The 13,283-nt window shown below is 31.8% G+C and overlaps 1 protein-coding gene across 2 annotated transcripts in view; it reads left to right on the top strand.

Moving 5' to 3' along the window:
- LOC127732713 (uncharacterized) overlaps positions 1-13,283 on the top strand; it is a 35,914-nt gene that overhangs the window by 17,164 nt on the left and 5,467 nt on the right. The window contains exons 9-12 of one of the 2 annotated variants that reach the window (XM_052241894.1): positions 1,533-1,656; positions 2,313-2,399; positions 5,380-5,482; positions 6,780-6,892. In XM_052241894.1, coding sequence (XP_052097854.1) covers positions 1,533-1,656; positions 2,313-2,399; positions 5,380-5,482; positions 6,780-6,892 — 427 coding nt within the window. Of the gene's footprint in view, positions 1-1,532; positions 1,669-2,312; positions 2,400-5,379; positions 5,483-6,779; positions 6,893-13,283 lie in introns of both variants that reach the window. The other variant, XM_052241893.1, reaches the window with a different exon arrangement.

The raw sequence follows: 13,283 nt of genomic DNA, 5'->3' as shown, positions 1-13,283 counted from the left end.
TTAGCTCACCTGGTCGTCGTCGTCGTCCGTCGTCGTTAGCTTTTTACAAAAATCTTCTCTGAAACCACTGAGCCAAATTTAACCAAACTTGGCCACAATCATCATTAGGGTATCTAGTTTAAAAAATGTGTCCGATGACCCCGCCAACCAACCAAGATGGCCGCCATGGCTAAAAATAGAACATAGGGGTAAAATGTAGATTTTGGCTTATATCTCTGAAACCAAAGCATTTAGAGTAAATCTGACATAGGGTAAAACTGATTATCAGATCAAGATCTATCTGGCCTGAAATTTTCAGACAAATCTGACAACCTGTTGTTGGGTTGCTGCCCCTGAATTGGTAATTTTAAGGAAATTTTGCAGTTTTTGGTTATTATCTTGAATATTATTATAGATAGAGATAAACTGTAAACAGCAATAATGTTCAGCAAAGTAAGATCTACAAATAAGTTGTCATGATCAAAATTGTCAGTCGACCCCTTTAGGAGTTATTGCCCTTAATAGTGAATTTTTTACAATTTTTTGTAAATTTTTGTAATCTTTTACAAAAATCTTCTTCTCTGAAACTACTGATACAAATTTAACCATACTTGGCCATAATCATTATTAGGGTATCTAGTCTGAAAAATTTGTCCGATGACCCCGCCTTCCAACCATCATGGCCGACTTGGTTAAAAATAGAACATAGGGGTAAAATGCAGTTTCAGGTTTATATCTCTGAAACTAAAGCATTTAGAGCAAATCTGACATTGGCAAAAATGTTCATCAGATATAGATTTATCTGCCCTGAAATTTTTAGACGAATCCGACAACCCGTTGTTGGGTTGCTGTCCCTGAGTTAGTAATTTTACAAAAATTTTGCAGTTTTTTGTTATTATCTTAGATATCATTATAATATCTAATATCTAATACTATTAATTATGATTTTAACCTTATTTTACATGATTTTCAAAGCATCAGTAAATACAGGTGAGCGACACAGGCTCTTGAGAGCCTCTAGTTTTTATCTTGCTACATGATTTATCAGGATTCTTATATATAAAAAAAAAATGGATTTTGCTATATCTTAACCATGGGAGTAGTTGTATTAATTTGTGAGTTATACTCACAGTTATTCTAATTCTTTTGTCATTTTGAAATAAATGAGAATTGGATATTTTTCCTTAAAGATTATCATGGAAGACGTTTCATTTAAGAAAGAAATGAAAATTCATAATTGTAAACATATAAAAGAAGAGAAAATCCTTGTCTTTTGTGATAGTATATAAGAATTTAAAAAATACTTTCTGTCTTTTAGTTTGTCCAATACATCATATCTGATTTAGTTAGACAACAACATGATACCCAGTTTAATACTTGGTTTAAAAACTACTCCCAATGTATTGAATGTATGTCTAGTTTTAAACAAAGAATTGCATGCATCAACTATCAGTCAGGTATAAGTGGCAATGTAGATCAGTTTGGTTATGGCTAACAAAATTGATCATTTCATTGAAAAGGCTAAGCATTTTATCAATATTTATATTTTGCAGCTACTCTGGAGATGAATTGAAATATTTCCCATTAAACACTGCATTATATGATCCACCTAAGACCATTAATCACATGTTATCTAGTCCTACATCACAAGAAGCTGCATCAGAAGAGGATGGAGATGTAAGTATGCAGGTATATTTTGTTACCTCTTTCGGTTGCTGTTCATTAAAAGGTTGTTACATGATAATATTACATTTTGTGTACAATTCACACAGATTCTGATCTTTTATTGGCTGCAAGACAAATAACCTGATTCCAAAAAATGTATTTCCAATATATGTATAAGCAACCTAAGAATATAATTATTAGCTCTCCCCAACTAATAAATCAACATTATTTTTACGACATCTAGATCTACATTAGGCAAGTTTCACCTGTATGAAGAACGAAATCATGTATGATAATACTAAATTCCTATCATTTTACAATGTCTGCTGAAGTTTTTAACTCAAATCTGAACTATTAGATTCAAGATATTAAAACTAGTCATATTTTGTGAAAATGATATTATATGCTGGTCCTTCATTCAGAGCAATTAAGATTGTTTTTCTTTTAAATTTAATTCATCAAAAAGGCAGTAGACAATCAGATTTTAAAATTGTATTACCACACAATGTTCAGATTGGACAACTTTTGGTGACTACTTGCTGTATATATATCTGCATGTATATACATTTTAGTTAATTTTATGTAGTGTTTGGAAAAATATCGGAGTGACTTCAGTAAGGAAGGTGAAAGTTTACTGATGTGTAGGGTCTTACTGTTATATTTTCCAGGGTAAATCAGGTTCAGACTCTGACAGTGATGATGACAGCTCTAGTAGTTCTGAAGGTAGCAGTGAGGCAGAGGGAGATCAAGAAAAGGTAATAATAATTCTATCTTACTAGAATATAGAGACTCCATGTAATTAACCGGACAACAATGGCTCAAACATTTTAAGCCAGCCCTGCAAAAATTTGTATGTGTATGTACAAACATTTTTTTGGGAATTGGCTTGGCTGTTGTGATAAGGCTGCAGGTGGAGCATTTGTTTTATACCGACACATCAAATCAAATGCAGCAGAATGCAAAACATAGGTTTGCTAAAAGGGTGGCAGCAACAGTGCTTACTAGTTGTATAATGATTTAGCAATTTAGAAGTTGAAGAGCTTGACAATCCGTATTATGTATATAGACATGGCTTATGGCCTTAAGTTTCCTACTTGGTATGTCCGATGTCCTTGACCTCATTTTCATGATTTAATAACTAACTAATATCAATGTTATATTTATGTGATAAGTTTTTATTTTTGAGTAAAGATTGCATGAAATGCAGTCAAAACCCTATTGTACTGACTTGATATCTATATCTTTCAAGGTTTATCACTACCTTTCATAGTTTAAACGAAATAGTGCAGTGAAGTGGTCATTATTTAGATCCTATCCAGTCAATGTCATGCAATTTATTGATGATAGGTTATACTTTGATATTTAAGTTACAATATGATTGTGTATTAGAATTAACATACTTGTCAAGAAAACATTTTTATGGTCCCGCCATTGCGGAGGGGTTATTAACTCTTTCAACACTGCACAACTTTCAATGTATTATACCCTTCAACACTAAGTAACTTTGAGAATTTTCATTTATTTAGGGTAGGTACTTTTAAACTGATGTATATTTGTACTCAGTCGTCCAATTCCATCATATGAGGTATCAAAATAATCAGCATACTTCGTACTTGCTGTACCTGTTTGTCTTATTGTGACTTATGGTGACATACAGGTGAGATACAGGTAAATCTGGTAATTTTGATAAACTGGTGTTTTAACTATGAAATCACTTTTATTTTTGTTTGAATTTATATTGATTTAATAGTTTATGATTATTAAAAAAATAATTGTTATATTGTCTCAATTGACAAAGTATTTGTACTTCGTTAGCAAAGGTAAATGTGTCAACTTTCATGTACGATTTTCGGATTGCGTTCAAATTAGTTAAATTGACAATAGAAGTGAAGACTTCTTTAGTATAAAAACATTGAAAATAGTTCAGGGCAGATACTGTCAAAATTTCTAACTTGACCAACACGTTCCCTAAATTCACAAATGTTTCTTTGAGTTTCTGTCTTTCTCCATGTGTCAAAATTTTTGGCAACATGTCAGCGGCTTCAAACCCCTCATAAGTCATCTTCATCATCACTGTCCCCTACTATATTTCTCCATTGCCTTTCTAATTCATTTCTGTCAGCTTTATAAACATTTATTAAGTCTAATTAGCCGAGATAATCAATAATTTTGTCTCCTGACAGTTTGTTTTCACTATCGATATCCGCCATTTTGTGTACAAAATTTCCAAAAATTTTCATCGCTAATAATAGACCAATATTTACTATATTTTCCTTTAAAAGTACAGAAAAGGTCAGAGAAACTCGAATGAATGATTATGACGATAGTATGTTACTTCAGAGGGGTTTTCCCAACGACTGACCAATGGAAATCTCGAATTAAAAAAAGTAGCATGTGCAGCCCGGTAAAGCGGGCTATAGTGTTTACGGAAGTAAAATTGATTTCCTGGTAAACCGGGTCATAGTGCTGAAAGAGTTAAGTTTTACGTATGTCCCAAAATTGGTTTCCGTTCTCTTTATTTTGCCTCAACCAAATGTTATGAAACTTATACACAATGCTTATTACCACAAAACACAGATCACGTTTGAATTTGGGTAGCGACACTTTTACCTTTCTAGAGTTATCACTATGCCCCTTTACAAATGGAAAAATTGCTGAATTTTTCATTTCAGTTCTCTTAAGTTTGCTTCAACCAAATGTTATGAATCTTATACACATTGCTTATTACTGCAAAACACAGATCATTTTGAATTTTAGTGGAGTCACTTTTACAGTTCTAAAGTTATGTCCCTTTACAAATGGAAAAATTACTGAATTTTTCATTTCCGTTTTTATAACTTTAGTTTGCCTCAGCCAAATGTTATGAAACGTATACACAATGCTTATTACCACAAAACACAGATCAAGTTTGAATTTTGGTGGCGTCACTTTTACTGTTCTAGAGTTATGCCCCTTTACAAATAGAAAAATTGCTATATTTTTCGTTTCCGTTCTCTTAAGTTTGCCTCAACCAAATGGTATGAAACTTATACACAATGCTTATTACCACAAAACTCTGATCAAGTATAAATGTGGGTAGCGTCACTTATACGGCTCTTGAATTATATCCCTTTATAATGTTATATGCAAGAGGGGGCATCATCTGTGTCCCATGGACACATTCCCCATTTATTTTATTAAAAATTACATAAGTAATGCATGGTGTATGAATCTGTTGTAAAACTACAAATGTACAATCATGAACAAAGAAAGATAACTCCAACTAAAATTTTTAATTTGCCTAGCAAAATACAATTCAATGCTTTATTTAAAAATTCACAAAATTGCAAAATGAAAGCAATCTTTACCCTTTAGTGCTCACACTTTTATTAATTCTTAAGATTATTATTTAATAGGTCCATCTTATTTGTTCCATTAATGAATTAATAAGCCACATGCTAAAATTTAATTAAAAAAATGATTTAATCATTGTAGGTATAATGTTAAATAGATTTGTAATTTAATGATGCATTCGTATGCATTCAATATTATTCATGGGATACCAATTTTCGTGGATTTCGTTGGTATTGGTAATGCACAAATCTATATGTTGAACGAAATGTTAATTTGATACAGGCTTGTATGCAGACTTTGGCAAAACCACGAAATCAAATATCTACGGAAAGACAATTTTTCCTCAATCCATGAAAATTGGTACCCATGAAAATATATGAATCCACATTATTATTTTTGTAGAAGGAAGAAGCAGCAGAAACAGGATGTAGAGTTTGTAATTTAGAAGCAGAAGAAGAATCTGGAACAAAAGAACTTGTTCAGTGTTCAGAATGTGCCAGACATGGTTTGTACTTTGCCTAAAATTATATTTTCTTGTCATAGCCCAAACAACCCTGGAAGAATGCAGATCAGAAATTCCTTCCATCATTTTTTCAGTTTTCAATATTTTGACACCTAGAATTTTTGAATCAAAGTCCTATAAAGAAAAATGTTTAATTTTGATGCACACAATAGTGTTTCTGAACTAACCTTGATCAGGTTCAGTGAAGGCCAATTATTGAAATGACTACTAGTATCATTAAAGAGTTTGACTCCTGTTTCATTTTCAAGCTTTACACCTTATATAATGTTTGTATGTCATATGAAAATATTATAAAGTTTTACCATATTTTTTTTCAATGCTGACAAAGTATTTCAAAAGTTGAACAGATTTAGATTTCACTTAAATTTTTCATGAGAATTGTCTGATTGTAATACTGTTATGTATCTTCATTAATATGACTTAAAAATTCTTTGATAAAGGATAGTATTTCACCAAAGATTGTAGTTATTGAAAGAAAACAATTTCTTTTGTAGTCATATTAATAATCAAAGAAAGAACATTTCCTGCCTTATTTGGCCCAACATTCAAATTATACCAAAAATAATATTTGATATAATTAATCATAATATTTCAAACTGCAGAATAAAACCTTTAATTATAAGCTTAGGTGTTATGACATAATATGAAGTCAGAGAGAAGGTCTGTCAGGTTTTTAATTTAAAAAATTAAACATTTTAGCTTAATTTATATAACATTGACCTCATTTGTCACTTGAAATAAGGGGAAAATATAAGCATAAACAGGGCCATGTGCTATATTATTTCTCATAAAATTCAAGTCCTACAGTTAAGTTTTTGTGCAATATTACTCTTTTTCTGGATTTAGTGTCACTTATGACTACATATGATGACATATGAAAAGAAAATAATTTATACAAAACATGCTGTGTGTTATAAAAGTAGATAGATGTAACTACAAATATATGAAATTGGAGAAGTATTGAAATTCTGTTGTTAGAATTTCTGATTTTACCTGAAAATCCTACGTTCTACTTATACTGCAAACAAGATTGAAATAAACATTTTATTATCTTTAAAACTGATTTAATAAGTTTTCTATGCATGAAATGATGAAAAAGGGGACAAGGTGTAATTTAGTGATAGTACATGTTTTGTACCACAATACTTTTATTGCTATTATTTATCTTGAATCTTGTTGAGAAGACTACAGCACTTAGTTAAATTAATTACTATATAGCAAGGTCAGTTCAGCAGCTAAATGTTTACTTCATACCAGTTAACCAACATGATATTTTTAGGTCACCCTGCCTGTTTAGATATTACAGATGATATGGTAGCAGTTATAAAAACTTACCCTTGGCAATGTATGGAATGTAAAACATGTGTAGAATGTATGGATCCTTTTGACGAGGTGAGTTAGTGTATTGAATGTAAAACTTGGCAGGTCTTGATAATATTCGTTAAATTTACTCACAACTTATCTACACTCCAGGTGATTTATGGCTTGACTTATAATATAGAGCATAATTATGAGTTACAGATAAAATTCTGTTACTTTCAGATGACCCTTATTTAGGTCACCTAGCCCACAGGGCCAAGTGAGCTTTTCTCATCACTTGGCGTCCGTCGTCGTAGTCGTCAGTCATTATTGTCTGTTATTTTTTGCAAAAGTCTTCTCCTCTGAAACTACTTGGCCAAATTTAACCAAACTTAGTCACAATCATCATTTGGGTATTTAGTTTTAAAAATGTGTCGGATGACCCCACCTGCCAACCAAGATGGCTGACATGGCTATAAATAGAGCAGAGGGGTAAAATGCAAGTTTTGCCTATTATTTTGAAAACCGCTAAAAATAGAGAAATTCTGACTGAGAGAAAAATCTTCAGAATGTTGAGCTCTACCTATTATCCATGTTCATCAAAACTGTCAGACGACTTCTTGTAGGAGTTATTGCCCTTAAATGAAGAATTTTACCATTTTTTGTCAAGCCTGCGAAAAAAGCTTAATATTTTAGAAGGTAGAAGACCTGGATGCTTCATACTTTGTATATGGATGCCTCATGTTATGAAGTTTCTGTCTAACATATGTTCATTGTCCTTGACCTCATTTTCATGGTCCAGTGTCTACTTGAAAAAAAAGATTTTTTGTAATTTTAATTTCTCTCTTATTATGAGTAATAGGATAACTATATTTGGTATGTGCATACCTTGCAAGGTCCTCATGCCTGTCTGACAGTATTCACCCGTCCTCATTTCATGGATCAGTGAACAAGGTTAAGTTTTCGTGGTCTAGTCCATATCTCAAATACTATAAGCAATAGGTCTACAATATTTGGTGTATGTAATGATTGTAAGGTGTAGATGTCCAACTGGCAGATGTGATCTGACCTTGACCTCATTTTCATGGTTCAGTGGTTATAGTTAAGTTATTGTGTTTTGGTCTGTTTTACTAATACTGTATGTAATAGGTCAACTATATTTGGTGTATGGAAATATTTTACAATGTACATGTCAGTCTGGCAGGTTTTATTTGACCATGACGTCATTTTTATGGTTCATTGCTCAATGGTAAGTTTTTGTGTTTTGGTCTGTTTTTCTTAAACTATCAGCTATAAGCAAAAGGTCAACTATATTGGGTGTATGGAATGATTGTAAGGTGTATATGTCTGTCTGGCAGGTATCATCTGACCTTTACCTCATTTTAATGGTTCATTGGTCAATGTTATGTTTTACTGGTTCAGTTTATTTCTTAGATACTATATGCAATAGGTCAACTATATTCGGTGTATGGAATGATTGTTAGGTGTACATGTCTGTCTGGCAGGTTCTTCTGACCATGACTTCATTTTTATTGTTCATTGGTCAATATAAAGTTTTCATGGTTTGGTCTGTTTCTTGTATACTATAAGTAATAGGTCAACTGTATTTGGTGTATGGAATGATTGTAAGGTGTACATGTATTTCTGGCTTGTTTTATCTGACCGTGACCTCACTTTCTTGGATCATGTTAAGCTTATGTAAAACTTTATATTTAGGACTATCAACATAAAGTCAATGGTCAGTAAAGCAGGCGAGTCATTTCAGAGTAAGCACTCTTGTTTAACATTATTGCCTATTATCTCAAAAAATATAATAGATAGAAACTTAAAATAGCAGAAAAGACGAGATCCACAAAGAAATCAATATGACCAAAATCATCAGACAACTCCTTATTAGAGTTTTGCCCTTTACTAACGATTTAACCAATTTTTATCTCGCCTTGACAGAGTCAAAAAGCTTGAAATAGGAATGCCGTTTCGGGTGGCGGTGGCATCAACAATGTATTTGTGATTAGGTCAGTTTATGGGGACCCACTCAGTTATATTTGTAATCAAGGATATTAAGTATACAGTTGTATTAGCATTGGCACATCCTATTTCCATCCTAGTCACGGTTCATTGACTTTGAATATTTTGCATAACTTACATGTTAAAGTATTGCTATTTTGATTTCAACAATTGCATTTTACTATCAAAATAATGAAAAGGTATCTCTGTGTTAACAGTTTATTTGCGTTATTGCATAGTGTCTTAAAAACTATAATAGATAAACAGAATCTTTGAAAGGAAAAATGATCAGCACAACAGGATCTACAAATACTGTAAATTCAGAAATTATTGCGATGTTTTTATTATTGCGAAAAATGCGACAGGGTTATAATCGCAATAATTTAAACTCGCATTTTGAAATATTTTATATGAATTAAACAGGATTTTTCTCAATATCGCAAAAATTAAAATCGCATTTTAGTCTAAAATGACAAAATCGCAATAATAAATGCACGCAATAATTTCTGAATTCACAGTAAGTCATCATGAGTGAAATCTTCAGTTGACACCTTATTAGAGTTATTGCCCTTTAATGACAATTTTTACCAATTTTTTTCGTTTTTGCCTAATATCATAAAAACTGTAATAGATAGATAGAAACTATAACTATCAAAAATGATGAGCAAGACAAGATCTACAGATAAGTTAACATGACTGAAATTGCAAACGACTCCTTATTGATGTTATTGCCTTTTAATGATGATTTTTCCCTAATTTCATCCTATTATCTTGAAAACTGTAATAGATGGATAGAAACTTTATATAGCACAAATGATCAGCAAGACAAAATCTACAAATAATGGCAGAAATCTTCAGTCGACTTGTTATTGGAGTTATTGTCCTTTGATAATTTTAAACATTTTTTTGCATCTTTTGCCTATTACAAGTATCTTAAAAACTATAATAAATAATAGGAACTTTAAAAAGAAAAAATTATCAGCAGGATAAGATCTACACATATGTCAACATGACTGAAAATGTCAGTTAACTCCTTTAGAAATAGAGTTATTCCCTTTTAATGATGATTTTAACTAAAAAGTGGCTATTGTTGAGGATGCAGGTGAGCAACACCGGCTCTTTAGAGCCTCTAGTTGACACAACATTACTGCCCTTGGGTTTTGGCAGCAGATAAATTGTATCCCTTTCAGTGAAGTAGTAAAGGATATAATGTTTATGACCTATCTGTTCTAATATTACTTTGTTGTTGTCTAGTTTGCACGTTAGTGTCTTTTCCCCTTCAAATTTAAAAGAAGTTTATTCTTATCAGCAGTGTTTCAGCTTGGTCGTTTTCACAGGGCCGTCGGGCCCACCCTTTCACAACAGCTGCCCTGTGCTCTTTATAAGACGCCCTGCCCTTTTTCGCAAGTCCATGTCTTTATTGTCGTAATATTTTGATGAAAATACTATAATTCTACCTGTCTTCAAGTTTATGACCCTAACTAATTAACATTTGCAGCAGGTGTTATAATTTGTGATTACAAGTAATCCGCTTATCACCATCATATGGGTCACTAATCCGTTAATTAAACCTCATAATTGACCATTATAATTATTTTTCCCAGTAAAAGCAGTCAGTCAGCATTTCAATTTCAATATTTCTCAAAAGACCACAATTTGCAGTTCGTTTATCCATGGCAAAGATCGTTTTGTAGCTTCGTCAATTGAACAAAACTATTTTTCCTCTGGCAGTTCGCAATCGCATTTTGATTTCAAATTTTTTCTCTAATGATCACTAATTGCAGGTCGGTTGAGGTATTTTTTTGTCATTTGAACGTATTTTCGTCACATTTTATATAACTTTTTATTAAAATATTTATGACAATTTCGTTTATAAAGATAAAACTTTATTCATAACATTCAAAAATATTTTCACGAGTCAAACAGGTGCGTTCTTTATTATGTACCGTGCATGCGTGAACGTATTCTTATAAATATAATAGACACTTAAACGTAAAATACAAAATCATTTAGTATCAAATTAAACGAGAGAGATAAATATATTTCCCTACTGAGCAACTTAATTTTAAAAAATGATAATTTTCTGCCTTTTTGTTAAACACGAACCAATCCGTAGATGAATCCGGATTCATTCTAAATTTACTATCCTCTTGTTACTTCCTGTTTTCATTTCGTTTAATAATCAAAAGTAAATGTGATCTCTTCTTGATAAATTAAAAAATTTACAGTCATTTTAATCGTTCCATGTTTATAAAAATGAATTCCAAATATTGATTTTTTTTATCAGGATGTCCTCTGAATATAACAGAAATTGTGAACTAGATCCTTGTTCTAATATTCATATTTAAGCATCACACCAGTCAAATCATGCCATGACTGCCTACATTTTAGCATGCCTAAAGCATAAAAAGATCCTGGTCCTTGAAGGACTTGACCATATGTATAGCTAGATATATAAGTCCTTGGTCCCATACTGTTACCCAAAATAAGATTGATTTTCATCTTGCGTAATAGTGACTAAAGCCCTCAAACTCCTAGCTGAAACCCCTGCTGTTTACATAAGGCTATGTTAGACATGCCCTTTTGAATTATCAATCCGCGTGCTAAAGTGCCCTTTTCGTGATTGGCTCCCTGCCCTTTTGAAATCCTGGCTGGAACACTGATTTAGTATCTTGAATGATAATAAGATTAACCAAAAAATTGAAAGTTTGAAATCATTTCAGGTGAGGGGACATCAACATATTTCACATTTAATATTTTTTTAGTGTTGATCAAATTTGAGTGTAATTTACACTTATCCAAACCAACCTTGGATGAATATTGTAAAATTGGAAATTGGAAACCATTTTTGGGATGATGATTTGATGAGCAAAAAAAAACAAAAAACTATTATTTTTTTCCTTTGATAGTTTCTTTTTGTAGATATGCATATTTACTCTTAATAAACATAGGAAAATTGGAAATTTGCATTATTTTGGGGGATGGGTTTGTGGGTGGGTGCCTTTTTTTTCTAGTCAGATAACAAAACTGAATGTAAAATTTATCCGCATTTAAAAGTTTGATGAGTAACATAAAACAACATTTTTTAAAATTCTTCTAATAAAACACATGTTGTATTGAGATATGATATGTTTTTTCTAACTTTTTTTTGCAACATCTTCTTGCAAAGTTGGCCTTTTGGTTTTGATGCTTTTTATGTTTATGGTATTTCATCCATGCTTTTTTTGCTTTTGTTCTAGAATATACAAAAGTAATGTTCCTCAAGAAACATGTGATGCAATCTGTATCATATGTTTATTTAAATAGATTGTGGTAACTGACAGCTTAAACTATTCATTAAATATTAGATTCATTAAAATCTTCCTTCATTGCTACAACAATCAGGTTTTATTTTGTCAATTTATTTTTCAGAAGAAAATTGTTTCAAAGTATCGTAAGAAAGTTAGTGTTTTAATATGTAAATCTTAGAGCACTAATGAATGGCTTTAGTTCTCATTATCACAAACTATTACTGATTTTGTTATGTCATTGAAGATACAATGTATTATTGAGTTGCATGTAATCAAAGTCGATATGTTGTTGGCAAGGTAGATAAAAAAGCACAATGCACAATAGATTTGCAGTTGATAAAGTTGTTGTTCAAGTGTTTGATTAGTTTTTGTTGTAATTCAAGTTCCATACTGCTATCATCATTGTATTAGTTTAATTTTTGAATTTATTTATTATACTTAAACAAAAGAGGTAGGGATGAAACCTAAAATATAACATTTTTTCTCTACCTATATAATTTGCCATACAATATGATTAAAATGCAGATCCTGTGTCCAAGCTATGCTTACAAGGATTTTAAAATGTGTCATTCTACTGTCTGTTTTAAAGACCTTTTGGGATCCTCTGGTTTTATCTGATTAACACACACAGTCAAAAACATACCTGCCAACCTCTGAAACCTTCAAAGAGGGAGATCTCCCCCTCAGCTGTCATATTTCTTCTTTTTTACACTGCCGCTTGGTCCATACAAAGACTTCTATCTTGTTGGAGTTGACATAGCAGAACTGAATTTTGATTACTTATATATCAAATATAAAAACTACTGACCAAAGTTTTCAAATGATCGCCTATTGTTTATTTATTTTTATTGAAAGTAATGAAAACGCCAGAGAATTACGAATGCGGCTATTCCAGGTCAAAATAACCGAAAGCGGGTGATTTTATTAGCAGGAGCAGACCAGCTCAAAACGGGAGGGTTGGCAGGTATGCAAAAATGTGTAGGCTGAAATTTCATTGGCTGATAAATAATTAACTGAACAGAAAATAAAATGGAGTGTTGTCATATTCTTGTAAGCATAGCTGGACACAGGATCTGCATTTTAATGAGATTGATTACCATATGGTAGTGTTGTCATTGCTTACATTTTCAAAAAGGTTCACAGCCCAAACTGGTAATGTAGAAAGTATTGGCATTTCACTTAGTCCT

The sequence above is a fragment of the Mytilus californianus genome, unplaced genomic scaffold, assembly GCF_021869535.1.
Source record: "Mytilus californianus isolate M0D057914Y unplaced genomic scaffold, xbMytCali1.0.p SCAF_26, whole genome shotgun sequence".
Lineage (NCBI taxonomy): Eukaryota > Metazoa > Mollusca > Bivalvia > Mytilida > Mytilidae > Mytilus > Mytilus californianus.
Note: the sequence above shows the minus strand (reverse complement) of the source record. Positions and strands in the feature narration are given on the sequence as shown.